This window comes from Amblyraja radiata, chromosome 6 (genome assembly GCF_010909765.2).
Source record: "Amblyraja radiata isolate CabotCenter1 chromosome 6, sAmbRad1.1.pri, whole genome shotgun sequence".
NCBI classification, from domain to species: Eukaryota; Metazoa; Chordata; class Chondrichthyes; order Rajiformes; family Rajidae; genus Amblyraja; species Amblyraja radiata.
In genome coordinates this window covers 100,060,927-100,087,800 of record NC_045961.1, presented here as the reverse complement: position 1 = coordinate 100,087,800, position 26,874 = coordinate 100,060,927, and the positions used below count along the sequence as shown (strand labels likewise).

The 26,874-nt window shown below is 47.4% G+C and overlaps 1 protein-coding gene across 1 annotated transcript in view; it reads right to left on the bottom strand.

The window, feature by feature from the left end:
* Positions 1-26,075, bottom strand: part of asmt (acetylserotonin O-methyltransferase) — a 32,769-nt gene extending 6,694 nt beyond the window's left edge. The window contains exons 1-6 of the mRNA XM_033022135.1: positions 25,709-26,075; positions 21,881-22,055; positions 19,546-19,675; positions 15,510-15,578; positions 12,584-12,702; positions 8,900-9,040 (exon numbers count right to left, since the gene is read on the bottom strand). Coding sequence (XP_032878026.1) covers positions 8,900-9,040; positions 12,584-12,702; positions 15,510-15,578; positions 19,546-19,675; positions 21,881-22,055; positions 25,709-25,783 — 709 coding nt within the window. The 5' untranslated portion in view covers positions 25,784-26,075. The remainder of the gene's footprint in view (positions 1-8,899; positions 9,041-12,583; positions 12,703-15,509; positions 15,579-19,545; positions 19,676-21,880; positions 22,056-25,708) is intronic.
* Positions 26,076-26,874: the final 799 nt, after the last annotated feature.

Below are 26,874 nucleotides of genomic sequence, written 5' to 3'. Positions count from 1 at the left end.
TGGAATTCACCACTCTCTGTGCCCCTGCATTCCTACTTTTAATGACTGGTGTACCATGACACCCAGGTCTCGTTGTATCTCCCTTTTTCCTAATCGGCCTCCATTCAGATAATAGTCTACTTTCTTGTTATTGCCACCAAAGTGGATAACCTCACATTTATCCACATTATACTGCATCTGCCATGAATTTGCCCACTCACGCAGCCTATCCAAGTCACCTTGCAGCCTCCTAGCATCCTCCTCACAGCTAACACTGCCCCCCAGATTCGAGTCATCCGCAAACTTGGAGATGTTGCCTTCAATTCCCTTGTCCAAATCATTAATATATATTGTAAATAGCTGGGGTCCCAGCACTGAGCCTTGCGGTACCCCACTAGTCACTGCCTGCCACTCTGAAAAGGACCCGTTTACTCCTACTCTTTGCTTCCTGTCTGCCAGCCAGTTCTCTATCCGCATCAATACTGAACCCCCAATACCGTGTGCTTTAAGTTGGTATACTAATCTCTTATGTGGGACCTTGTCGAAAGCCTTCTGAAAGACCACTGGTTCTCCCTTATCCACTCTACTAGTTACATCCTTGAAAAATTCTATAAGATTCGTCAGACATGATTTACCTTTCATAAATCCATGCTGACTTTGTACAATGATTTCACCACTTTCCAAGTGTGCTGCTATCCCATCTTTAATAACTGACTCTAGCAGTTTCCCCACTACCGATGTTCGACTAAGTGGTCTGTAATTCCCCGTTTTCTCTCTCCCTGCCTTTTTTAAAATGTGGGGTTACATTAGCTACCCTCCAATCCTCAGGAACCACTCCAGGATCTAAAGAGTTTTGAAAAATTATTACTAATGCATCCACTATTTCTGGGGATACTTCCTTAAGTACTCTGGGATGCAGCCTATCTGGCCCTGGGGATTTATCGCCCTTTAATCCATTCAATTTACCTAACACCACTTCCCGGCTAACCTGGATTTCACTCAGTTCATCCATCTCATTTGACCCCCGGTCCCCTGCTATTTCCGGCAGATTAATTAAGTCTTCCTTAGTGAAGACAGAACCAAAGTAGTTATACAATTGGTCTGCCATGTCCTTGTTCCCCATGATCAATTCACCTGTTTCTGACTGCAAGGGACCTACATTTGTTTTAACTAATCTTTTTCTCTTCACATATCTATAAAAACTTTTGCAGTCAGTTTTTATGTTCCCTGCCAGTTTTCTTTCATAATCTATTTTCCATTTCCTAATTAAGCCCTTTGTCCTCCTCTGCTGGTCTCTGAATTTCTCCCAGTCCCCTGATAGGCTGCTTTTTCTGGCTAATTTGTATGCTTTGTCCTTTCCACCGACTGGTTAGCATGCAACACAAGCTTTCCACTGTACCTCGGTGTACATGACAATAAACTAAACTGTAAACTATAACAACATTGCAAGCGACAGAGCAGGAACAGGCCCTTTGGCCATCAGTCTTGACCCGAAACGTCATCTATTCCTTTTCTCCAGAGACGCTGCCTGACCCGCTGAGTTACTCCAGCTTTTTGCATCTATCTTTGGTCCACAATGCCTGTGCTGAACATAATGCCAAGGACAATGTTTATTAAGTTAGCAAGCTGCTGATATAGGAACCATTTAACGAATAACTTCAGAGGGAAAATATATAATTAATGGCATGACCCCTCACATCATTGATGTATAGAAGGATCTTGGGGTCCGAGCCCATAACTCCCTGAAAGTGGTAACAGAAGTAGATAGAGTGGTAGGTAGATAAAATGCTGCAGAAACTCAGCGGATGAGGCAGCATCTATGGAGCGAAGGAATAGGTGACGTTTCGGGTCGCGACCCTTCATCAGACTGATGTGGGGGTGGTGGAGGCGGGAAGAAGAAAGGAAGAGGCGGAGACAGTGGGCTGTGGGAAAGCTGGGAAGGGGAGGGGAAGGAGGGAGAAAGCAGGGACTACCTGAAATTGGAGGTCAATGTTCATACCGCTGGGGTGTAAACTACCCAAGCGAAATATGAGGTGCTGCTCCTCCAATTTACGGTGGGCCTCACTCTGGCCATGGAGGAGGCCCAGGACAAAAAGGTTGGATTTGTAATGGGAGGGGGAGTTGAAGTTCTGAGCCACCGGGAGATCAGATTGGTTAATGCGGACCGAGCGGAGGTGTTGGGCGAAGAGATCGCCAAGCCTACGCTTGGTCTCACCGATGTAGAGCAGCTGACACCTGGAGCAGCGGATGCAATAGATGAGGTTGGAGGAGGTGCAGGTGAACCTCTGCCTCACCTGGAAAGACGGCTTAGGTCGTTGGATGGAGTCAAGGGGGGGAGGAAAAGCGACAAGTGTGGCATTTCCTGCAGATGCAATGGAAAGTGCCAGGGCAGGGGGTGGTTCGGGTGGGAAGGGACGAATTGACCAGGGTGTTACGGAGGGAGCGGTCTCTGCGGAAAGCTGAAAGGGGAGTAGATGGGAAGATGTGGCCAGTGGTGGGGTCCCGTTGGAGGTGGCGAAAATGTCGGAGGATTATCTGTTATAAACTGTTGTAATCGGTTATCTGTTGGGCTAGATAGAGTGGTGAGTGAGTCATATGTTATGCTTCAGGGAATGAAGTGCAAGAGTCACGAGTCATGATGTAGCTCTATAGGACTTTGCTTAGGCCGCATTTGGAGTATTGTCTGCAGTTCTGGTCGCCCCATTACAGGAAGGATGTGGAGGCTTTGGAATGGGTGCAGAGGAGGTTTACCAGAATGAACTATAGGTTGAAATCACTTCAACCCCTCCCTCCCATTCCCAATCTGACCTTTCTGTCCTGGGCCTCCTCCATTGTCAGTGAGGCCCAGCGCAAATTGGAGGAACATCACCTCATATTTCGCTTGGGTAGTTTACACCCCAGCGGTATGAACATTGACTTCTCTAACTACAAATAGCCCTTGCTTTCTCTCTCCATCCCCTCCCCCTTCCCAGTTCGCCCTCCAGTCTTACTGTCTCCCCTAGGGTTGCCAACTGTCCCCTATTAGCCAGGACATCCCGTATATTGGGCTAAATTGGTTTGTCCCATACGGCACCGCCCTTGTCCCGTATTTGACCGCTACTTCTCGGGTCGAGGGGACTGTCGGGTCAGAGCGCCGCGTCCGGCCCCGCCTCACCCGTCCCGACGTAGTGCAGCCCATGGAGTGCAGCAGCAGCATCTCGCCCGTGGCCCTGTCGGTCGGCAGCCCGGCCAGCTGTCCGAGCTTCGGACCTTCGCTTACCGCCGACACCACCACCACCACTCCTCCTCATGGCCGATCATCGGTTCATGAGGTGGATGGGGTGCGTGCAGCAGAACACAAAGCACAAAGCCCAGCCGGCCGGGCCAGCTGAGGAGCTGTGACCTGGGCCGCACGACATCGCGTGCAAAGTCTGGCGCCCGGGCCAAAACTCCTCAGCTGGCCCGCCGGCTGGGCTTTGTGTGCAGTCCAGCAACTGGCAAATGGTAAATGGCAACCCTAGTCTCCGCCTGCATTCTGTTTGTCCCGCCCCCTCTCAGTCCGAAGAAGGGTCTCAAGCCGAAACGTCGCCCATTCCTTCTCTCCAGAGATGCTACCTCACCCGCTGAGTTGCTCCAGGCAGATAACACAAGGCAGATACACCTGGCGACACAACCAGGTGCTGAGGTGTTTTGTAGCTGAACTCGAGTGCAAAAGAGTTACCACCAACGCCATGCCTATCAATGCCCAGAAAGCATTCCCGCAAAGACCATCCTTCATCCGGGAAGGAGACAAACGGAGGACTAACCCCTCGCCTCTCATGCCCACTGAACGCAGCCAGGGACTGGGAAATACGTGTTGACCGAGGCCAGAGGCTTTCGGTCCCAGTTGAAATCGCAGTTACCAACCTGTGACCAGACCTCGTTCTCTGGCCCAACTCCTGTCGGCGTGTTTTCATCATTGAGCTGACGGTCCCATGGGAGGAGGTTGTGGATGAGGCTTATGAAAGGAAAAAGCTTTGATATTCAAACCTTGCAGCAGAGGCAGAGGAGAGAGGTTGGAGGGTAAGGTGTGTGTCCAGTGGAGGTGGAGTGCAGGGGCTTTGTAGCCAATTCCATCGCAAGGCTCCTGAGGGAAGTAGGAGTCAAAGGGCAGGCACAAAGGAGGGCAACAAAACAACTTGCCAATGCCATCAAACGGAGCAGTCACTGGCTGTGGCTGAAGAGGAAAGATGCTGTCTGGGCTGCCATGTGACCATCTAGAGGGTAACAATAATACACACACCCAGGTCTGATCAATGTGCCTCGACTGAGTGTCTTGTGATAAAAGGCCGAAACTGAAGATGTGTCTGATTGTTAGCAAATTCATCCCCAAGAATGTAAATTGTAGTGAAATCTTAGGGATTGTAACATCCAGAACTACTAATCAATTAGCATTTTGTGTCTACCAGAACGACGCGTGTATTATGGGGTATTAGCCATAGGGAGAGGTTGGACAAACTTGGATTGTTTTCTCTGGATCGCTGGAGGTTGTGGGGAGACCTGATAGAAGTATCTAACATCATGAGAGGCGAGGATATGGTAGAGAGTCAGAGCCCTTTTCCCCCAGGTGGAAAACTCGAATACCAGAGGGCACAGCTTTAAGGTGAGAGGGGCAAGGTTTAAAGAAGGACGGCCAAGTTCTGGCAACACCATCGTAAATATTCTCTGCACTTTTTCCAGCTTAAAAAAAAACCTTTCCAACAGCTGGGTGACCAAACTGAACACCAAACCACCCCCCACTCCTCCACTCCTCCAAATATATATTAATGATTTGGACGAGGGAATTGAATGCAATATCTCCAAGTTTGCGGATGACACGAAGCTGGGGGGCAGTGTTAGCTGTGAGGAGGATGCTAGGAGGCTGCAAGGTGAATTGGATAGGCTGGGTGAGTGGGCAAATGTATGGCAGATGCAGTATAATGTTGATAAACGTGAGGTTATCCACTTTGGTGGCAAAAACAGGAAAGTAGACTATTATCTGAATGGTGGCAGATTAGGAAAAGGGGAGATGCAACGAGACCTGGGTGTCATGGTACACCAGTCATTAAAAGTAGGCATGCAGGTGCAGCAGGCAGTGAAGAAAGCGAATGGTATGTGAGCATTCATAGCAAAAGGATTTGAGTATAGGAGCAGGGAGGTTCTACTGCAGTTGTACAGGGTCTTGGTGAGACCACACCTGGAGTATTGCGTACAGTTTTGGTCTCCTAATCTGAGGAAAGACATTCTTGCCATAGAGGGAGCTTGTACATCTCACAGAATATGGTTTATAGTCAATGGGATAGAGGAAAATCAGACAGTATGGACTGTTCAGAAGCCTGATAACAGAAGGGAAGAAGCTGTACTCGCTAGAATTTAGAAGATTGAGGGGGGGGATCTTATAGAAACTTACAAAATTCTTAAGGGGTTGGCCAGGCTAGATGCAGGAAGATTGTTCCCGATGTTGGCGAAGTCCAGAACAAGGGGTCACAGTTTAAGGATAAGGGGGAAATCTTTTAGGACCGAGATGAGAAAAACATTTTTCACACAGAGAGTGGTGAATCTCTGGAATTCTCTGCCACAGAAGGTAGTTGAGGCCAGTTCATTGGCTATATTTAAGAGGGAGTTAGATGTGGCCCTTGTGGCTAAAGGGATCAGGGGGTATGGAGAGAAGGCAGGTACAGGATACTGAGTTGGATGATCAGCCATTATCATATTGAATGGCGGTGCAGGCTCGAAGGGCCGAATGGCCTACTCCTGCACCTATTTTCTATGTTTCTATGTTTCTCTCCCCTCTTTCCATAACTCCCCACCTTCCACTCCCCAAATATGTGAGGTAAATTATAGATTACATCTAGTTTAGTTTAGTTCAGAGATACAGCTCGGAAACAGACCCTTCGGCCCACCGGGTACGTGCCGCCCAGCGATCCCCGCACACTAACAGTACCCTACACTGACTAGGGACTATTTTTACATTTACCAAGCCAATTAACCTACAAACCTGTACGTCTTTGGAATGTGGGAGGAAACCGAAGACCTCGGAGAAAACCCACGCAGGTCACGGGGAGAACGTACAAACTCCGTAGCCTCCGGCGCTGCGTTCGCTGTAAGGCAGCAACTCCACCGCTGCGCCACCGTGGCCTCCCAAATCACTTTTTAATGAAAGTAAATGTTCGAAGAACATGCTTTCCAATTGCAATGCAGTAAACTCCATGCAATGCAGTTAAAACATGGAGCGTTGACTGTAGGCCTTAATTAACGTAATAATGAATCTCCAAAAGAGCATTTTCAAGCTCCATGTAGGAGCAATGTGACACATGATATCTGGTGTGTGTCGTGCCTGAGGGGAACGGATGAATTAGGATTTATGGCTTTGAAAGGTTTCCCTCACCTGCAGTTTTCTCACCTTATGTCAGGTAGTGCTCTGGACGAATCGACAGAGATTGATGATGATGATGGGAGAGTCCACTATCTTTGCTTTATAGACAATAGACAATAGACAACAGGTGCAGGAGTAGGCCATTTAACCCTTCGAGCCAGCACCATCTTTCAATGTGTTCATGGCTGATCATCCGCAATCAGTACCCCGTTCCTGCCTTCTCTCCATATCCCCTGACTCCACTATCTTTAAGAACTCTATCTAACTTTCTTGAAAGCATCCAGAGAAATGGCCTCCACTGCCTTCTGAGGCAGAGAATTCCACAAATTCCCAATTCTCTGGGAGAATTTTTTTTTCCTCATCTCCGTTCTAAATGGCCAACCCCTTATTCTTAAACTGTGGTCCTTGGTTCTGGACTCCCCCAACATTGGGAACATGTTTCCTGCCTCTTGGATGTTTCAATAAGATACCCTCTCATCCTTCTAAATTCCAGTGTATACAAGCCCAGTCGCTCCATTCTTTCAACATATGACAGACCCGCCATCCCGGGAATTAACCTTGTGAACCTACGCTGCACTCCCTCAATAGCAAGGATGTCCTTCCTCAAATTTGGAGACCAAAACTGCACACATTACTCCAGGTGTAGGTAGTCTCACTAGGGCACTGTACAACTGCAGAAGTTTGCTCCTATACTCAACCCCTCTTGTTATGAAGGCCAACATGCCATTAGATAGACACAAAATGCTGGAGTAACTCTGCGGGACAGGCAGCATCTCTGGAGAGAAGGAATGGGTGACGCTTCGGGACGAGACCTTTCCCCAGTATTCAACACGCTGACCAATGTGGGCCAGGGTGGTCTTCAATATCCTGTCCACCTGTGTCACCACCTACATGGGACTATACCCTTTGGGTCTCTCAGATCTACATGGATTGTCGGGTTAATTGGACTGTAAATGGCCCCTAGTGCATCGGGGGTGGATGGAAAAGTGAAATGACACGGACTAGTGTGGACGGGCGATCGATGATGGTCGGTGCGAACCCGGTGGGCCAAAGGGCTGTGTTACTCCACCCTTTTGTGTCTATCTTCGATGTAAACCAGCATCTTCAGCACCTTCCGACTCCCTTTGCTTTTGTGTGACATCGGTCAAGGGCCTGTCCCACTTGGGCGTCATTTGCGCGTAATTTACGCGACATCATTCATGCGTCACAACGCACGACCCGCGCGTCGTGACATGCACGTGATGCGCGCAAGGTGAGCATTATGCACGCATGATGCGTGATGACATAGGCAGTAACGGGCGGCCGCGTGCGACGTCGCAGCATTTTGTGATGTACAAAATCTTTGCGCCATCCGCATGACTAGGTGGACAAGACTAGGTGGAGATAGAACCTAGAGCAGTACAGCACAAGAACAGGCTGAAGAAGAGTCTCAATCCAAAACGACACCCATTCCTTCTATCCAGAGATGCTGCCTGTCTCGCTGAGTTACTACGGCATTTTGTGTCTATCTACAAGAACAGCCCCTTTGGCCCATATATATGTGGCAAACATAATGCCGAGACCATCTCCTATCAGCCTGCACAAAATCCATATCCCTCCATTCCCTGCATATCCATATGTCGAACCAAAAGTCCCTTAAATGCCACTATCGTATCTGTCTCTACAACCAGACCTGGCAGCTCATTCTAGACAGTCAGCACCCTCTGTGTAAATATATTTCTCCTCATCTCCTAGTCCTAGAGGTCATGGAAGGCCAAGCACCAAATGCTGGTAAATTGGATTAGCATGGGTACTCCATAGCATGGACTAGGTGGCCATAGAATATAGAACACTTCCTTTAAACTTTGCCTGCTTCACCATAACGCTACGCTAAAGGGCCTGTTTCTGTTCTGTGTGACCCCCTGAATCTATGAGTGTCACTGTCAAATAGGTAGACAAAAGTGCTGGAGAAACTCAGCGGGTGCAGCAGCATCTATGGAGCGAGGGAAATAGGCAGCGTTTCGGGCCGAAACCCTTCTTCAGACTGATGTAGGGTGGGGAGTGGGGGGGTGGGGGGGTGGGGGGGGGGGGCGGGGAGAAGAAAGGAGAAATGAAGAGGAGGAGCTAGAGGGCTGAGGGAGAGCTGAGAAGGGGAGGAGACAGCAAGGGCTACTGGAAATTGGAGAAGTCAATGTTCATGCCACTAGGGTGCAGACTGCCCAAGCGGAATCATGCCGCTGAGTTTATCCAGCACTTTTGTCTCCATAGATGCTGCTGCACCCACTGAGTTTCTCCAGCACTTTTGTCTACCTTCGATTTTCCAGCATTTGCAGTTCCTTCTTAACACTATCAAATAGGTAGAAGGTCAACTATATAGACTTCGAGTGTAGGAAGGAGCTGCAAATGCTGGTTTACACTGAAGATAGACACAAAATGATGGAGCAACTGAGCGGGCCAGGCAGCATCTCTGGAGAGAAAGAATGGGTGACACTTCAGGGGGCGAGACCCTTCTTCACTATGGACTTCAAAGTCCTTTGGCCATTGAGTTGTTCTGGTGGCCCGAGTTACCTTCATGAAATAGAATCCGCTTTTCATCTTGGGGCACAAAGTGTTTTCTTGCCATCTCCAGAACTTTGGGGAGATCGTAGATAGTTACTCGTGAATGTGGATATGCAGAGATACATTCCTTCGCTACTGCACCACTGCATCCTGAGAAACAATGGAAAATATATACATTTAATTAAAAATAAATCCAGTTAACTTCCACATCGTAGAGCCAAGTTGACTCCCACAACTGCAGGCTTGTATAGAGTGGATGTGGAGAGGATGTTTCCACTAGTGGGAGAGTCTAGGACCAGAGGTCACAGCCTCAGAATTAAAAGACGTTCTTTTAGAAAGGAGATGAGGAGAAAGTTCTATAGTCAGTGGGTGGTGAATCTTTGGAATTCTTTGCCACAGAAGGCCGTGGAGGCCAAGTCAGTGAATATTTTTCAGGAAGAGATAGATAGATTCATGATTAGTCCAGGTGTCAGAGGTTATGGGGAGAGGGCAGGAGAATGGGGTTGGGAGGGAGAGATTTATAAGCCATGATTGAATGGCGGAGTAGACGTGATGGGCCGAATGGCCTAATTCTACTCCTATTCATTGATGACCTAATGATCAGTTGGTACGACAACGGGCCTTTATGGCCAATTTAAGACTAGATCGGACTTGAAGATTGTAGGATAGTGTTTAAATACATGGAGACTCTTGTGTACTGACTCAGTGTGGTCTTCTATCTTAGACTCTAATACTTAGTATGATTGTGTGTAATGTACAGAAGGATTGTCACTGAACTTTATGCAAAAAATGAATTTTACTGTACTTAACTGTCGGGACTGTCATATGCTGAGAGAATGGAGCTGCTGGGCTTGTACACTCTGGAGTTTAGAAGGATGAGAGGGCATCTCATTGAAACCTCTAAGATTATTAAGGGTTTGGACACGCCAGAGGCAGGAAACATGTTCCCGATGTTGGGGGAGTCCAGAACCAGGGGCCACACACTTTAAGAATAAGGGGTAAGCCTTTTAGAACGGAGATGAGGAAATACTTTTTCACACAGAGAGTTGTGAGTGTGTGGAATTCTCTGCCTCAGAGGGCGGTGGAGGCAGGTTCTCTGGATACTTTCAAGAGAGAGCTAGATAGGGCTCTTAAAAATAGCGGAGTCAGGGGATATGGGGAGAAGGCAGGAACGGGGTACTGATTGGGGATGATCAGCCATGATCACATTGAATGGCAGGCTGGCTCGAAGGGCCAAATGGCCTACTCCTGCACCTATTGTCTATTGTCTATTGTCTATTAAGTGCACGTAGCTATAAAGTATATTTAAACTTTAGACTTTAGACTTTGGAGAAACAGCGCAGAAACAGGCCCTTCGGCCCACCCAGTCCACACCGACCTGTGATCCGTGTACACCAACACTATTCTACACACTAGGGACGATTCGTCTTTAGAATGTGGGAAAGAAACTGGAGCAGCCGGAGAAAACCCACGCGGTCACGGGGAGAACGCATGAACTCTACACAGACAGCACCCGTAGTTAGGAACACTCAGAGAAAACCCACGGTCAAGGGGGAGAACGTACAAACTACGTACAGACAGCACCCATGGTCCGGATCGAACCTGGGGTGCCTGGCGCTGTAAGGCAGCAACTCTGCCGCTGCGCCACCGTGCCGCCCTAAGGATTTTGTGTCCTTTTTAGATTTTAAAATAATATTTTGTTGTATTTCTCCAAATAAATTCTTCAAGTAAACATATTTGGGAAAAGGCACATGTGCTACTTATTAATCACTGGGGTCGTACAGCGGTAGAGTTGCTGCTTTACAGCACCAGAGCCCTGGGCTCAATCCTGACTATAGGTGCTTGTCTGTACGGAGTTTATACCCGGAGTTTAAGTGGCGGCGCTGCCCTGGCAGCAGCGGCTCGCCTGTAGTCCGTTTGTTTTTACTTTTTTGTGTTGTTTTTTTTCGTTTTGTCTAGTTAAGTTTTTGGTTTTTAGGTTGTGTTTATGTGGGGGGGGGGGGGGGGGGTTGAAACGGGGCTTGCTGTCTCTCCCTTCGGGGGAATGCGACTTTTTTGTCGTATCCCCCTTCTCTGCCTCCGTCTGCGCTGAGGCCTAATGGCGGAGCTGGCGACCTCGAGACTCCGGAGGCAGAGCCAGTCAGGACTTGCCCTGGGCTCGCTCCCGTGAGGGCGGTCCGGCTCGGGGCTGGAACGGCGCTCCCGTGAGGGGCTGTGACGCTCCCGTGAGGGCGGCCTGGCGCGGGGCTGAGACTCTCCCGTGAGGGGCTGTGGCGCTCCCGTCGGGGCGGCCCAGCCCGAGGGAGGGCGATCCGGCTCGGGGCTGGAACGGTGCTCCGGTGGCTGGGACGGCGTTCTGGCGGCGGTGACCTGAGTCCGGGGTTCAGCCGCGGGCCAGCGGCTGCATCCGCTGGACTGGAGGGCGGCAGCTTCGACCACCCCGGGCCGCGGTGTTTGAGCCGGCCCGTTTGCGGGGTTCGGTGAGCCGCGGGACTGTTTGTACCATCGCCCGGTGGGGAATCGCCTCAGCGCAGAGGGAGAAGAGGAGGGAAGAGACTGCAGCCCTAAGATTTTTGCCTCCACCACAGTGAGGAGGTGCTTGGAGGACTCACTGTGGTGGATGTTAATTTGTGTTTGTTGTTGTTTATTATTGTATTATTGTATGTATGACTGCAGGCACGAAATTTCGTTCAGACCGTAAGGTCTGAATGACAATAAAGGTAATTCTATTCTATTCTATACGTTCTCTCCCCGTGACCTGCGTGGGTTTTCTCCAAGATCTCCGGTTTCCTCCCACACGCCAAAGACGTACAGGTTTGTAGGTTAATAGAAACATAGAAACATAGAAAATAGGTGCAGGAGTAGGCCATTCGGCCCTTCGAGCCTGCACCGCCATTCAATATGATCATGGCTGATCATCCAACTCAGTATCCTGTACCTGCCTTCTCTCCATACCTCCTGATCCCTTTAGCCACAAGGGCCACATCTAACTCCCTCTTAAATATAGCCAATGAACTGGCCTCAACTACCCTCTGTGGCAGAGAATTCCACAGATTCACTCACTCTCTGTGTGAAATAAAAAATTCTCATCTTGGTCCTCAAACTGTGACCCCTTGTTCTGGATTTCCCCAACATCAGGAACAATCTTCCTGCATCTAGCCTGTCCAACCCCTTAAGAATTTTGTATGGTATTAATTGGCCTGGTGTAAATGTAAAATTGTCCCTCGTGTGTGTGTAGGGTAGTGTTAAGGGCCGGTCCTACCAACATGCGACTGCATGCGGCAAGCACGACCAAACCGGAAGCGGGGGCCGTGCGGGGGCCGTGCGGAGGTCGAGTGATCCCGTACGAGTTGACGGGAAGTTCGCGCTAGGCGTACGCCGTCAAGACGCTGCGTACGGCCTCAATGTGGCTGCGGGCCGGCAGGCAGTTGCCTTGCGGAGTTTTTGAACAGTGTCAGTTTTTCGGAGCCCCGCGCGATGTCGGGACCAACTTCGCACAACTCCATGCGGCTCCGGTGATCGAAGTGGGTCCGTACGGCTCAAGCGACCACGGTAGATCGCGCTTGCCACATGCAGTCGCATGCTCGTGGGACAGGCCCTTTAGTGTGCTGGGATCGCTGGTCGGTGCGGACGCGGTGGGCCGAGGGGCCTGTTTCCGCGCTGCGCCTCGAAAAGAAACTAAACTAAACTTACCTCCAAGATCGAAGATGTTTGTAAAAGTCGACAGATCAAAGGCTGTGACCACGTCCTTTCCACAGATGTTCCACGTCGAGTTCATCAGCTGCATAAACCTCAGCATTTCCTCCTCAGACCTGTTGTGGCATGGTATTAATTTACTGACGAGATGTCACAGGAAGAATAACGCTACTCACAGGCAGCTATTCTACTTATTATTATTTTAATAGCAATTTTAATTAACCCATTTAAACTATATTGCCAACAGCTGTGTTAAAATTACAGACCAGGAAACTGTCTGGGAATGGAGTTTAGATTAGATTAGATTAGATTCGTTTATTGTCATTCAGACCTTTCGGTCTGAACGAAATGTTGTTTCCCTGCAGTCATACATATAATTTAAAAAATGACAAAAACACAATCAACACAAATTTAACATCCACCACAGTGAGTTCACCAAACACCTCCTCACTGTGGTGGAAGGCAAAATCTTAAAGTCCCTGTCTCTTCCCTCTTTGTTCTCCCTCTGCGCCGAGGCGACGGTTCAAACTCCGCGGGTGGTCGCTGCCGCCGCCGCCACAGCTCCGAGGCCGAGTCGGGTCTCCGCTGCCGCTACCTCCGCCACAGCTTCGGGGTCGAGTCGGGTCTCCGCTGCCGCTGCTTCCGCCACAGCTTCGGGGCCGAGTCAGGTCTCCGCCGCCTCCGCCACAGCTTCGGGGCCGAGTCGGGTCTCCGCTACCGCTGCCGCTGCCACTGCCGCCGCCATAGCTCCAGGACCGAGTCGGGTCTCCGCTGCTGCTGCCGCCGCCACAGCTCCAGGACCGAGTCGGGTCTCCGCTGCTGCTGCAGCCGCCACAGCTCCAGGACCGAGTCGGGTCTCCGCTGCCGCTGCTGCTGCCACCGCCACAGCTCCAGGACCGAGTCGGGTCTCCGCTGCCGCTACCTCCGCCACACCTTCGGGGCCGAGTCGGGTCTCCGCCGCTGCTGCCGCTGCTACAGCTCCGATGCCGCCAGCTCTGCCATTAGGCCTCGGCGCAGACGGGGACGGGGAATACGACCGAAGAAAAAGTCGCATCCCCTGAAGGAAGAGACCAAAACATGTTTCTCCCACCCCACCCACACACATACACAACTTAATAAAACAAAATTAACTAAAACATGACAAGGAACAAAACGAAAGAAAAAAAACCAGACGGACTGCAGGTGGGCCGCAGCTGTTAAGCCAGCGCCGCCATCTTTAGAATGACAAGCACCCATACAGAAATACCTCAGGATCTCTGAACTAGAGAGCTCTTACGGCACGGAGAGAGGCCATTTGACCTACCGAGTTTAAGCATCCTGTCATAAGTTCATAAGTGATGGGAGCAGAATTAGGCCATTCGGCCCATCAAGTATTCCACCATTCAATCATAGCTGATCTTTCTCTCCCTCCTATCCCCATTCTCCTGCCTTCTCCCCATATCCCCAGACACCCTCTACTAACCAAGAATCTATCTGTCTTAAAAATATCCATTCACTTGGCCTCCACAGCCTTCTGTGGCAATGAATTCCACAGATTCACCACCCTCTGACTAAAGAAATTCCTCCTCGTCTCCTTCCTAAAGGAATGCCCTTTAATTCCGAGGCTATGACCTCTGGTCCTCGATTCTCCCACTAGTGGAAACATCCTCTCCACACCCACTCTATCCAGGCCTTTCACTAGTCAGTAAGTTTCAATGAGGTTTCCCCTCATCCATCTAAACTCCAGCGAGTACAGGCCCAGTGCCATCAAATGCTCATCATCTGTTAACCGACTCATTCCTATCAGTAACATATTCCCCATGGCATCTCTCCCAAGTGTTTGTCTCATCGCCCCTTGAACACACTAGATTGTTATTACCATCTATGTAGGCAATGAGTTCCAAATCTTAATCACTCTATGTTTTGCCTAACATCCCTCTTGTGTATTTTGCCCTGAGTTTTTAAAAGAGTTCTTCCTGATCTTTGAATCACCCACCACTAAAGGGAAGCCTTCCTTTCTTTCTACCGAGCAATAGTCGTTTTTAACAATTTGCCAAATTTTCCTTCTTTTTTGCTCCACAGAATACAATCTTTCATCATTGTTCAACTTCTGCCAAGGAGAAGCAATACTTCACCCTCGTTAGATCTCATTTGGATTACGCAGTTGCAGCATGGGACCCATACACAAATAAAAACATTTCTTCCATCGAACGTGTCCAAAGACAGGCCGCTCGATTTGTTACTAACACCTATGAGAGAGAAGCGAGTGTCACCAAACTTCTGAATTCTCTGGGGGTGGAACCCTCTCCAAGACAGACGTGAAGCTCACCGTTTGACCTGTTTTTACAAAATGTTAAATGGTCAGCTCGACATAGATTACAAGACCTACACCAAACCCAAACTAATTAGGAGCAGACGAGGGCATTCGATCCAATTTGTGATCCCAGCTACAAAGACAGATGTGTACAGCAATTCGTTCTTCCCCCGCACAATTAAAGCATGGAATAATCTCCACCCAACTATAGTTACCCAACCAGATGCAACTAAATTTAAAGTAGCTCTTTCTTCCCAATAACCCTTTCTGGCTTAATCCCTCCCTTCACCACCTCCAGATTAAATTCCATTTGGAATATTTTGGAGGACCAAGAAACCAAGAAGACCAAGAATCCTAGCTTCTCTATTCTCACCTCGAGGTCAATCAGGATCCTGCTGCAATTTTTCACAACCATCTTCAAAACCACTTACTTTTGAATCATCGGCAAACTTGCCGATCTTGCCCTGCACATTGGCAATTTGTATGGCCATGTATATGGGGTCAATGGAAGGGAGGTTGGTTTGCCCGTTGGTCTGGGATGCAGCCACAGTTCTTAATGTTTGAGATGAACTACTTTGAAACTCATTGTTCAAGGATTCTAAAGAATAGCACAGCATTGTAATTACTTACCTGTAGATAGCTTCAAAGATTTCATCAGATGAAACACCAAATGCCCGCAAATGTTGGCTTTTCCCTTCCCTGAAGCAGAATATTGAAAGATAAATTCTCACTGAAACGAGAGATTAATACTTATAATAAGCATTTTCACAAACTAAAAACGTTTAGGTTCTTTGGCTGAAATCCAAGTTCCATTCCTTTCTCTATCTTGCTCAACGCTCATGTATAAACCATCAGACACAAGACACTATCTACGCCATTGCATCCATGCCGGCTTACTGGTAGAGTACTTCAATCATTACGTGGAGGATGAAACTGCACATGCTGGTTTATACTGAAGATCGACACAAAATGTTGGTACAACCTAGCGGGCCAGGCAGCATCCCTGGAGAAAAGGAATAGGTGGTGTTTCGGGGTCTGAACCTTTCTTCAGACTGGGTGCAGTCTGAAGAAAGATGCAGTCTGAAGAAGGGTTTTCGATCGGACCGGAGGCAAGGATCAAACGCAGGAGATTGGAGTTGAGAGGTGCAGGGCGGCACGGTGGGGCAGCAGTAGAGTTGCTGCCTTAAGCGGCCTTTTCACGGGGCGACTTGACGCAAGAGTTAACCAGAGTTTAACATCGTGGGAACCTCGTGCGATAACAGTACGGCATTCGTGGACCACCGTGGACCACCGTAGCGCTAACGGCAGGTAATCGTGTAACTTGGTCACTCGGGAGTAAATTCAAGAAAGTTTGAATTTCTCCAAGAGTGACTTGTACACTTGTGGTTGAGCATTGCAACATTATATGGACGTAGTGGCCAGTGCGATATCCGTAATAACTCTTGCGGGTACCATGGGAACTCCTGCGAATGGTGAACCCGGAAGCTGGACAGAGGGGACAGAAGGTGAGTAAAAATTGTCTTCTGTGGGATTGAATTTAAAAAATAAATAAAAATAAAGATTTGCATCCGCATATGGACATCAACTTATTCATGAGTTATGTTAATGAGATTCAAGAAAATAACTATAATCTTTAAAAGGGACTTTAAAAGGGACTTTACTGAAAGGTTACGCATTTTTATGGTCCGTGAGAAATTTTTCACATGTACTTCTTTGAGAGATACAGGTCGGAGTCCTCGCCGACTAGCGATCGATGCCTTTCCGAAGCAGGGTCCGGAACGCTACCAATCAATGTTGTACAGAGACCCGTGTAAGGAGTGAACTGCACATGCTGGTTTAAACCGAAGACAGACACAAAAAGCTGGAGTAACTCAGCGAGTCAAGCAGCATCTCTGGAGAAAAATAGCTGATGTTTCGGGACGAGACACATCTTCAGACTCAATTCCGATTAGGCTGTCTGAAGAAGGGTTCCGATTCGAATCGCCACCTATTCTTTTTCTCCAGAGATGCTGCCTGACCCGCTGACTTACTCCAGCTTTTTATGTTTTTCTTCCCAGATCTGACTTACCTGCTGAGTTACACCAACATTTTGTGTCCTTCTGTGCGTATTAACCAGCATTAACCAGCGTCTGCAGTTCCTTTAGACATTACCTAACTTCAGATTTTAGAGATATAGCGCGTGAGAACTCCTGCGAACGGTAAACCCGGAAGCTGGACAGAGGGGACAGAAGGTGAGTAAAAAAGGTGGTCTCAATATCGACAAGGGAACATGTGTCCTTCGAGGACGTCCCACCTAATTGTCATTGTTGGATAATCTTTTTAACAGGAACACTTGCAGAGATGGCTCCCAGAAAATCTCAAAGAAAGGGGGTAAAGCGTGTCAGAGATGTTTTTGCCATGTTGCTCTATTTAATTTCTATATTGTTTCAGTTTCTATATCTATATTGTTGCTCTATTCAGTCGGGACGGGACTGGAGTTGGGAGGGAAAGGTGGGGGAGTCGAGGGAGAGGAGGGGGAGACAGATGGGGGTGTCTTCATTTACTGGCGGCGGGTGTCTGTCACTGAAACAGGCAGGTGAGATTTCACATCCACCTTGTGTGTGCCTCTCTCTCTCTCTCCCTCCCTCTTACACAGGCTGAGAGACTCTGCCTCTGTGAGTGTACGTCTCTTTCTCCCCCTCTCCCACACACAGTAAGACCGAGGTACTGTGCTCAGTCCATCTGTGTCTCCCACATACACAGTAAAACATGTCTCCAAATGAGCCAATTCAACCAAGGGAGGATATTTATAGTGTGTGAAAAAAAAGTTACATCATTTGTGTCACGTGTAGTTCACGATGTTCATTCAAGATTTAACGCGAAAGCTCGGGAAACGGACAAGTCACTCGCACAAATAACAGAAATGCCGAGTACCGTGGGAACTCTTTATCTACCCCCCGTTATATCGTGCGAGACTCGTGCTGGACCACGACCTCTTCACTCTGGTGACATCTTGCGTCAACTCGCCCCGTGAAAAAGCCCCATTACTGCATCAGAGACCCGGGTTCAATCCTGATTACGGGTACTTTGCACATTATCCCTTTGACCTGCGTGGGTTTTCTCCGGGTGCTCCAGTTTCCTCCCGCACTCCAAAGACATGCAGGATTAGAAACATAGAAACATAGAAAATAGGTGCAGGAGTAGGCCATTCGGCCCTTCGAGCCTGCACCGCCATTCAATATGATCATGGCTGATCATCCAACGTAGTATACTGTACCTGCCTTCTCTCCATACCCCCTGATCCCTTTAGCCACAAGGGCCACATCTAACTCCCTCTTAAATCCAGCCAATGAACTGGCCTCAACTACCTTCTGTGGCAGAGAATTCCACAGATTCACCACTCCCTGTGTGAAAAATGATTTTCTCATCTCGGTCCTAAAAGATTTCCCCCTTATCCTTAAACTGTGACCCCTTGTTCTGGACTTCCCCAACATCGGGAATAATCTTCCTGCATCTAGCCTGTCCATTGTAGGTTCCTTTTGCTGTTCTCCAGAGATGCTGCCTGACCCGCTGAGTTACTCCAGCTTTTTGTTTCTGTCTTTGGTTTAAATTAGCATCTGCAGTTCCTGCCTACACAGGATTGTAGGTGGCCCCATAGCAGAAGCTTCCACGTCGCGGGGCTGGAAACTGGAAGTATCCCGAGCTAATTCCGCTACCACCATCATCTACTCTGCATCAAGTCTATCTCTGCCTCAGAGGGCGGTGGAGGCAGGTTCTCTGGATGCTTTCAAGAGAGAGCTAGGTAGGGCTCTTAAAGATAGCGGAGTCGTGGGATATGGGGAGAAGGCAGGAACGGGGTACTGATTGTGGATGATCAGCCATGATCACATTGAATGGCGGTGCAGGCTCGAAGGGCCGAATGGCCTACTCCTGCACCTATTTTTATGTTTATATGTTTCTATGAGGTCATAAGCAATAGGAGTAGAATTAGGCCATTTGGCCCATCAAGTCTACTCCACCATTCAATCATGGCTGATCTATCTCTCCCTCCTAACTCCATTCTCCTGCCTCCCCATAACCTCAGACACCTATACTAATCAAGAATCTATCTATCTCTGCCTTAAAAATATCCACTAACTTGGCCTCCACAGCCTTCTGTGGCAAAGAATTCCACAGATTCGCCACCCTCTGACTAAAGAGATGTTTGAAATGGATTTCAAACATTTAAAACACAAACATCCTGAACAAGCCTGACTGTGAACTGTATCTCCTGCATATTCAACAATCATTTGAAATTCACCTTGTCTTAATGCACCTTGATATATATGTTCATAAACCTGTTGTCAGAGCAGAATTAGGTCATTCGGCCCATCCGACATTGAATCATGACTGATCTATCCTTCCCTCTCAACCCCATTCTCCTGCCTTCTCCCCATGACCCCTGACACCCGCACTTATCAAGTCTATCTCCACCTTAGAAATATCCATTGACTTGGTCTCCACACCCTTCTGTGGCAATGAATTCCACAGATTCACCACCCTCCGACTAAAGAAATTCCTTCTCATCTCCTTTCTAAAGGTACGTCCTTTAATTCTTAGGCTGTGGCCTCTGGTCCTAGACTCTCCCACTGAACTCTACCGCAGTAGAAAAGTTAGCAACAAAACGAAAAACCTACGGCGTTCTTACCTGATGGCATCAGTCACGTAGGAAAAACAATGGTAGATGGTTTGTGAGTAGTATGTGATTGAATGATGCAATGTCTTGGGACTTGTCTTGGTCAGGTAGAGTCTGGATAAATCTGTATTATTGTACACGGCTGCACATGAAAGAAAATATAATCAATGCTTTGACTGGTTATCATAAAGTCATAAGTGATATGAGCAGAATTAGGCCATTCGGCCCACCAGAATTAAGCCATCAAGTCTACCCCGCCACTAAATCAGGGCTGATCTATCTCTCCCGCCTAACCCCATTCTCCTGCCTACTCCCCGTAACCACCGACACCGTACTAATCAAGAATCTATCTATCTCTGCCTTAAATATATCCACAATGACTTCTGTAGCAAAGGAAAGGTGTTATGTCAAAGGAAAAACTTGAATCGCTTTTCCATTCACAAGAGGAAGAGGACTGGACTTTGCTGCCTTCCCTCACAGTGGGAACCATTGTGGGTGGATGTTTTTATGTTTTATGTTAAATTCTTCGTTAATGTTGTGTCTTATTTTTATTGGTCTGCTGCAAATGGCAACTCAAATTTCACTACACCAATTGGTGTATGTGACAAATAAATGTCCTTTGTCCTTTATTCAGTACATTCCCAACATACAAATCCCAACATTTAGGAAACAGATAGACAGGTACATGGATAGGACAGGTTTGGAGGGATATGGACCAAACGCGGGCAGGTGGGACTAGTGTAGCCGGGACATGTTGGCCGGTGTGGGCAAGTCGGGCTGAAGGGCCTGTTTCCGCACTGTAACATTCCATGACTCTACGACAATGCACTGTAGATGGCAATTACATTTCCAATGCAAATGTTTTCACAATCAGACTTCCTTGGAGCAACATATGAAGTACCGAAGATAGACACAAAAAAAGCTGGAGTACTCAGCTGGTTAGGCAGCATCTCTGGAGAAAAGTAGTAGGTGACGTTTCGGGTTGAGACCCTTCTTCAGACGAAAATGCGCAGAATATGCCAAAATTATACACGGTAATTTTTGTATGCACAATGTAGATTTCTTCATGTGATTTCAAGTTTAGTTTACTTTAGAGATAGAGAGTGAAAACAGGCCCTTCGGCCCACCGCGTCCGTGCTGACCAGCGATCACCTATGCACTACTTCTATCCTACACACACTAGGGACAATTCACAGAAGCCAATTAAGCTACGAACCTGCACGTCTTTGGAGTGTGAGAGAAAACGGGAGCACCCGGAGAAAACCCATGCGGGTCACGGGGAGAACAATGTACAAACTGCGTACAGACAGCACCTGAGGTCAGGATCGAACCAGGATCATTGGCGCTGTAATGCAGCAGCTCTGCCAGCTTTGATCTGAGCTCAGAGTATGATTCATGAGAAAATTGGCATCTCAGAAGGTTCGGGAGTAGAGGTACGTTTAATTGTCTTAGGGTATTATTTTAATTGGATATGCTAATATATTTGCACAAAATATTTGTGCTTCTTTAGCAATGAAGTGAATCCATTTATTAACTCAGATAGAGTGTCAGCATTAAATTAGCACGGGGCCAAATGTTAATGAGAATGTTAATGTGTGGACTTTAAATGATGTGGATAGGGAGGACTGGGGCAGCACGGTGGCTCAGCGGTAGAGTTGCTCCTTACAGCGGCAGAGACCCGGGTTCGATCCTGACTACGGGTGCTGTCTGTACGGAGTTAGTATGTTCTCACCCTTCACCTGCATGGGTTCTCACTGGGAGCTCCGGTTTCCCCTCATACTCCAAAGACGTACAGTTTTGTAGGTTAATTGGCTTCGGTAAAATGGTGACATGGTTTAAGAATAAGGGGTAGGCCGTTTAGAACGGAGATGAGGAAAAACTTTTTCACCCAGGGAGTTGTGAATCTGTGGAATTATCTGCCTCAGAAGGCAGTGGAGGCCGATTCTCTGGATGTTTTCAAGAGAGAGTTAGATAGAGCTTTTAGAGATAGCAGAGTCAGGGGATATGGGGAGAAGGCAGGAACGGGGTACTGATTGTGGATGATCAGCCATGATCACAGTGAATGGCGGTGCTGGCTCGAAGGGCCGAATGGCCTACTCCTGCGCCCATTGTCTATTGTCCTTATTGTGTATCGGATAGTGTTAGTGTGCGGGGATCGCTGGTCGGCGTGGACTCGGTGGGCCGAAGGGCCTGTTTCCGCTCGCTGTATCTCTAAGACTAAAACGGAATGTACAAGAAATACAAAGGGCTTGGTTAATCTAAATAAAACATCATGGGGTCCTTGCAAACCACAATTTCTTACCGCGTTCTTGGATTGACAACTAAGAAACATCCACAAGTTGAGTACCTTCACCGTGATGCTCCCTGACCTCGAGCAGCTGCAGTCCGACGCATGCAGAGAGTAGTCTTTCCATGCCATCAGCACTGGTGCCAAGGCGCTCCGCAACAGCACTGGAGGAGAGTGGAACAGCACCCTCCTGAAGGACATCAAACACTCCCAATTCACAGGCAGCAAACATTGTCTGTAACCAGATTCATATCATGCTTCACATCAGTCATACTAGGCTTTACAATAGATAATAGACAACAGGTGCAGGAGCAGGCCATTCGGCCCTTTGAGCCAGCACCGCCATTCAATGTGATCATGGCAGATCATCCACAATCCGTTCCTACCTTCTCCCCATAACGTTGTCTATTTCCTTCACTCCATAGATGCTGTTGCACCCGCTTAGTTTCTCCAGCTTTTTTTGTGTGTGTACCTTCACTTGACTCTGCTATCTTTAAGAGCTCGATCTAACTTTCTCTTGAAAGCATCCAGAGAATCGGCCTCCACTGCCCTCTGAGGCAGAGAATTCCACAGATTCACAACTCTCTGGGAGAAAAAGTTTTTCCTCATCTCCATTCTAAATGGCCTACAGCTTATCCTTCACTTACCTTGCACTAAATGTTATTCAGGCTATCCCTTTATCATGTATCTGTACACTGCTGATTGCAAAGGGTGTAGGAAAGAACTGCAGATGCTGGTTTAAATCAAAGATAAATGCAAAATGCTGGAGTAACTCAGCGGGACAGGCAGCATCTCTGGAGGGAAGGAATGGGTGACGTTTCGGGTCGAGACCCTTCTTCTTCTTTAGGCTTGATTGTAAACATGTATTGTCTTTCTGGTTAGCATGCAACAAAAGGCTTTTCACTGTACCTCAGTACACGTGACTATAAACTAAACTCAAACTCATAGTCATACAGCATGTAAACAGTGGAGTGGCAGATTCAAGAGATTGTTCCCTATAGCCCAGGGGTGGGGAACCTGTGGCCTTAAGGCCACATGCGGCCTTCTAGGCCATTAAGTGCGGCCTTTTGAATGAATCCAAATTTAGTAGAACAAATCCTTTTATCTTTATTCAAGAAGGAACTGCAGATGTTTAAAAAGGGTTCTAAGAGTGAACCTAGCAATTATAGACCTGTTAGTTTGACGTCAGTGGTGGGCAAATTAATGGAAAGGATACTTAAAGATAATATATATAAGCATCTGGATAAGCAGGGTCTGATTAGGAACAGTCAACATGGATTTGTGCCTGGAAGGTCATGTTTGACTAATATTCTTGAATTTTTTGAAGAGGTTACTCGGGAAATTGATGAGGATGTTGTCTATATGGACTTCAGTAAGGCCTTTGACAAGGTTCCTCATGGAAGGTTGGTTAAGAAGGTTCAATTGTTGGGTATTAATGGTGGAGTAGCAAGATGGATTCAACAGTGGCTGAATGGGAGATGCCAGAGAGTAATGGTGGATGGCAGTTTGTCAGGTTGGAGGCCAGTGACTAGTGGGGTGCCTCAATGATCTGGATGATGGTGTGGTAAATTGGATTAGTAAGTATGCAGATGATACTAAGTTGTTGTGGATAATGAAGTAGATTTTCAAAGTCTACAGAGAGATTTAGGCCATTTGGAAGAGTGGGCTGAATGATGGCAGATGGAGTTTAATGCTGATAAGTGTGAGGTGCTACATCTTGGCAGGACAAATCAAAATAGGACGTACATGGGAAATGGTAGTGAATTGAGGAATGCAGTTGAACAGAGGGATCTGGGAATAACTGTGCACAGTTCCCTGAAGGTGGAATCTCATGTAGATAGGGTGGTAAAGAAAGCTTTTGGTGTGCTGGCCTTTATAATTCAGAGCATTGAGTATAGAAGTTGGGATGTAATGTTAAAATTGTACAAGGCATTGGTGAGGCCAATTCTGGAGTATGATGTACAATTTTGGTCGCCTAATTATAGGAAGGATGTCAACAAAATAGAGAGAGTACAGAGGAGATTTACTAGAATGTTGCCTGGGTTTCAGCAGCTAAGTTACAGAGAAAGGTTGAATAAGTTAGGTCTTTATTCTTTGGAGCGCAGAAGGTTAAGGGGGGAACTTGATAGAGGTCTTTAAAATGATGAGAGGGATAGACAGAGTTGACGTGGATAAGCTTTTCCCACTGAGAGTAGGGAAGATTCAAACAAGAGGACATGACTTGAGAATTAAGGGACAGAAGTTTAGGGGTAACATGAGGGGGAACTTCTTTACTCAGAGAGTGGTAGCTGTGTGGAATGTGCTTCCAGTGGAGGTGGTGGAGGCAGGTTCGATTTTATCATTTAAAAATAAATTGGATAGTTATATGGACGGGAAAGGAATGGAGGGTTATGGTCTGAGTGCAGGTAGATGGGACTAGGGGAGAATAATGTTCGGCACGGACTAGAAGGGCCGAGATGGCCTGTTTCCATGCTGTAATTGTTATATGGTTATATGGTTATATGGTTATATGCTGGAAAATCGAAGGTAGACAAAAATGCTGGGGAAACTCAGCGGATGAGGCAGCATCTATGGAGCGAAGGAAATAGGCGGCGGTTCGGGTCGAGACCCTTCTTCAGACCTAACCTAACCCCACTGAGATAATAATCTGCCCCCTTGTTTTTGCCACCAAAGTGGATAACCTTACATTTATCTATATTATACTGCATCTGCCACACATTTGCCAACTCACTCAACCTGTCCAGGTCACCCTGCAACCTCCTCTTCACAGTTCACACTGCCACCCAGCTTTGTGTCATCCGCAAACTTGATAGTGTTGCTCCTAATTCCCTCTTCCAAATCATTAGTATATATGGTAAACAGTTGCGGCCCCAACACGGAGCCTTGCGGCACTCCATTCGCCACTGCCTGCCATTCTGAACAGGACCCGTTCACTCCTACTCTTTGCTTCCGGTCTGCCAACCAATTTTCTATCCATGTCAACTCTCTACCCCCAATACCATGTGCTCTAATTTTAGTCACCAGTCTCCCGTGCGGGACCTTATCAAAGGCTTTCTGGAAGTCTGGATACACTACATCCACTGGCTCCCATTCATCCATTTTACTTGTCACATCCTCAAAAAATTCCAGAAGATTAGTCAAGCATGATTTCCCTTTTGTAGATCCATGTTGACTTGGACTAATCCTTTTACTGCTATCCAAATGCCCCATTATTACCTCTTTAATAATTGACTTTGTGTATCCTACACACTAGGGGGGCAATTTACCAAAGCGAATTAACCTGCAAACCTGCACGTCTGGAATGTGGGAGGAAATCGGAATATCCGTAGAAAGTCGAGGGTCTGAGCTTTAGGGAGAGGTTGAGCAGGCTGGGACTCTATTCCTTGGAGCGCAGGAGGATGAGGGGTGCTCTTATAGAAGTGTACAAAATCATGAGAGGAATAGATCGGGTAAACGCACAGTCTCTTGCCTAGAGTAGGGGAATCGAGAACCAGAGGACATGGGTTTAAGATGACGGGGGAAAGATTTAATAGGAACCTGAGGGGTTATTTTTTTTTACACAAAGGGTAGTGGGTGCATGGAACCAGCTGCTGGAGGAGGTAGTTGAGGCGGGCACTATCGCAATGTTTAAGAAACATTTAGACATGAATAGGATAGGTTCAGAAGGATGTGGGCCAAACGCTGGCAGGTGGGACTAGTGTAGATGGGACATGTTGGTCGGCATGGGCAAGTTGGACCGAAGGACCTGTTTCCACACTGTATGCCTCTAACTGGACTGCCATATCAATATTGTGTTAGATCCGAATGACCAGTAAATACATTTCAGATGAAACGTGATCAATAACATGCATTCTCTTCCATCCACGGCTTCCTAAAATGCTTGCTTACCTTGGATATCAGAAACCCGTTCATGTAATTCAGCAGCTTCTGTGGGTACTCAAGTTCCTGGTTGGCGCATTCCATGATAGAAAGATCGCCACAAAGGGCAACTCAACGCTTCGTGGTTTCCATCAGATAAACAGCATCTCGGCGCGATTTATAGATTCTCCCAGCACACGGACAGAACAAAAGGCATCTGTTCAACTGCTCACACTCTCCCTGGCTCCTGAGGTGCATATTCCTAATACCTACTAATCACTTAAGGAGATTAAGGCTACATGTGATCAGCTTTGACAATCACTTTGATTGTAATGTTGCATGGGACTTAAAATACAAAGCCTACATTTTAAGTGCCTCTTTTCATGGCCCTTGCCAACTGAACTGGTCCGAGGATTCTTGAAGCCTCATCAGATCACCTCCAGAATCTTACCTCTCTCCATAACTCGTTAAAATGATGGATCGTGGAATATTATATTCAACATGTACAGTTGCGTACAGTTTTGGTCTCCTAATCTGAGGAAAGACATTCTTGCCATAGAAGTACAGAGAAGGTTCACCAGACTGATTCCTGGGATGGCAGGACTTTCATATGAAGATAGACTGGATAGACTCGGCTTGTACTCGCTAGAATTTAGAAGATTGAGGGGGAATCTTATAGAAACTTACAAAATTCTTAAGGGGTTGGACAGGCTAGATGCAGGAAGATTGGTCCCGAAGTTGAGGAAGTCCAGAACAAGGGGTCACAGTTTAAGGATAAGGGGGAAGTCTTTTAGGACCGAGATGAGAAAAACATTTTTCACACAGAGAGTGGTGAATCTGTGGAATCCTCTGCCACAGAAGGTAGTTGAGGTCATTCATTGGCTATATTTAAGAGGGAGTTAGATGTGGCCCTTGTGGCTAAAGGGATCAGGGGGTATGGAGAGAAGGCAGGTACAGGATACTGAGTTGGATGATCAGCCATGATCATATTGAATGGCGGTGCAGGCTCGAAGGGCCGAATGGCCTACTCCTGCACCTATTTTCTATGTTTCTCTGTGACACAGCAGTCTAAATATTTTGTTCATAAGTTAATAAGTTATAGGAGCAGAATTAGGATATTCGGCCTATCTAGTCTACCCCGCCATTCAATCATGGCTGATGTATCTTTCCCTTGAGTCATAGAGTCAAATAGCATG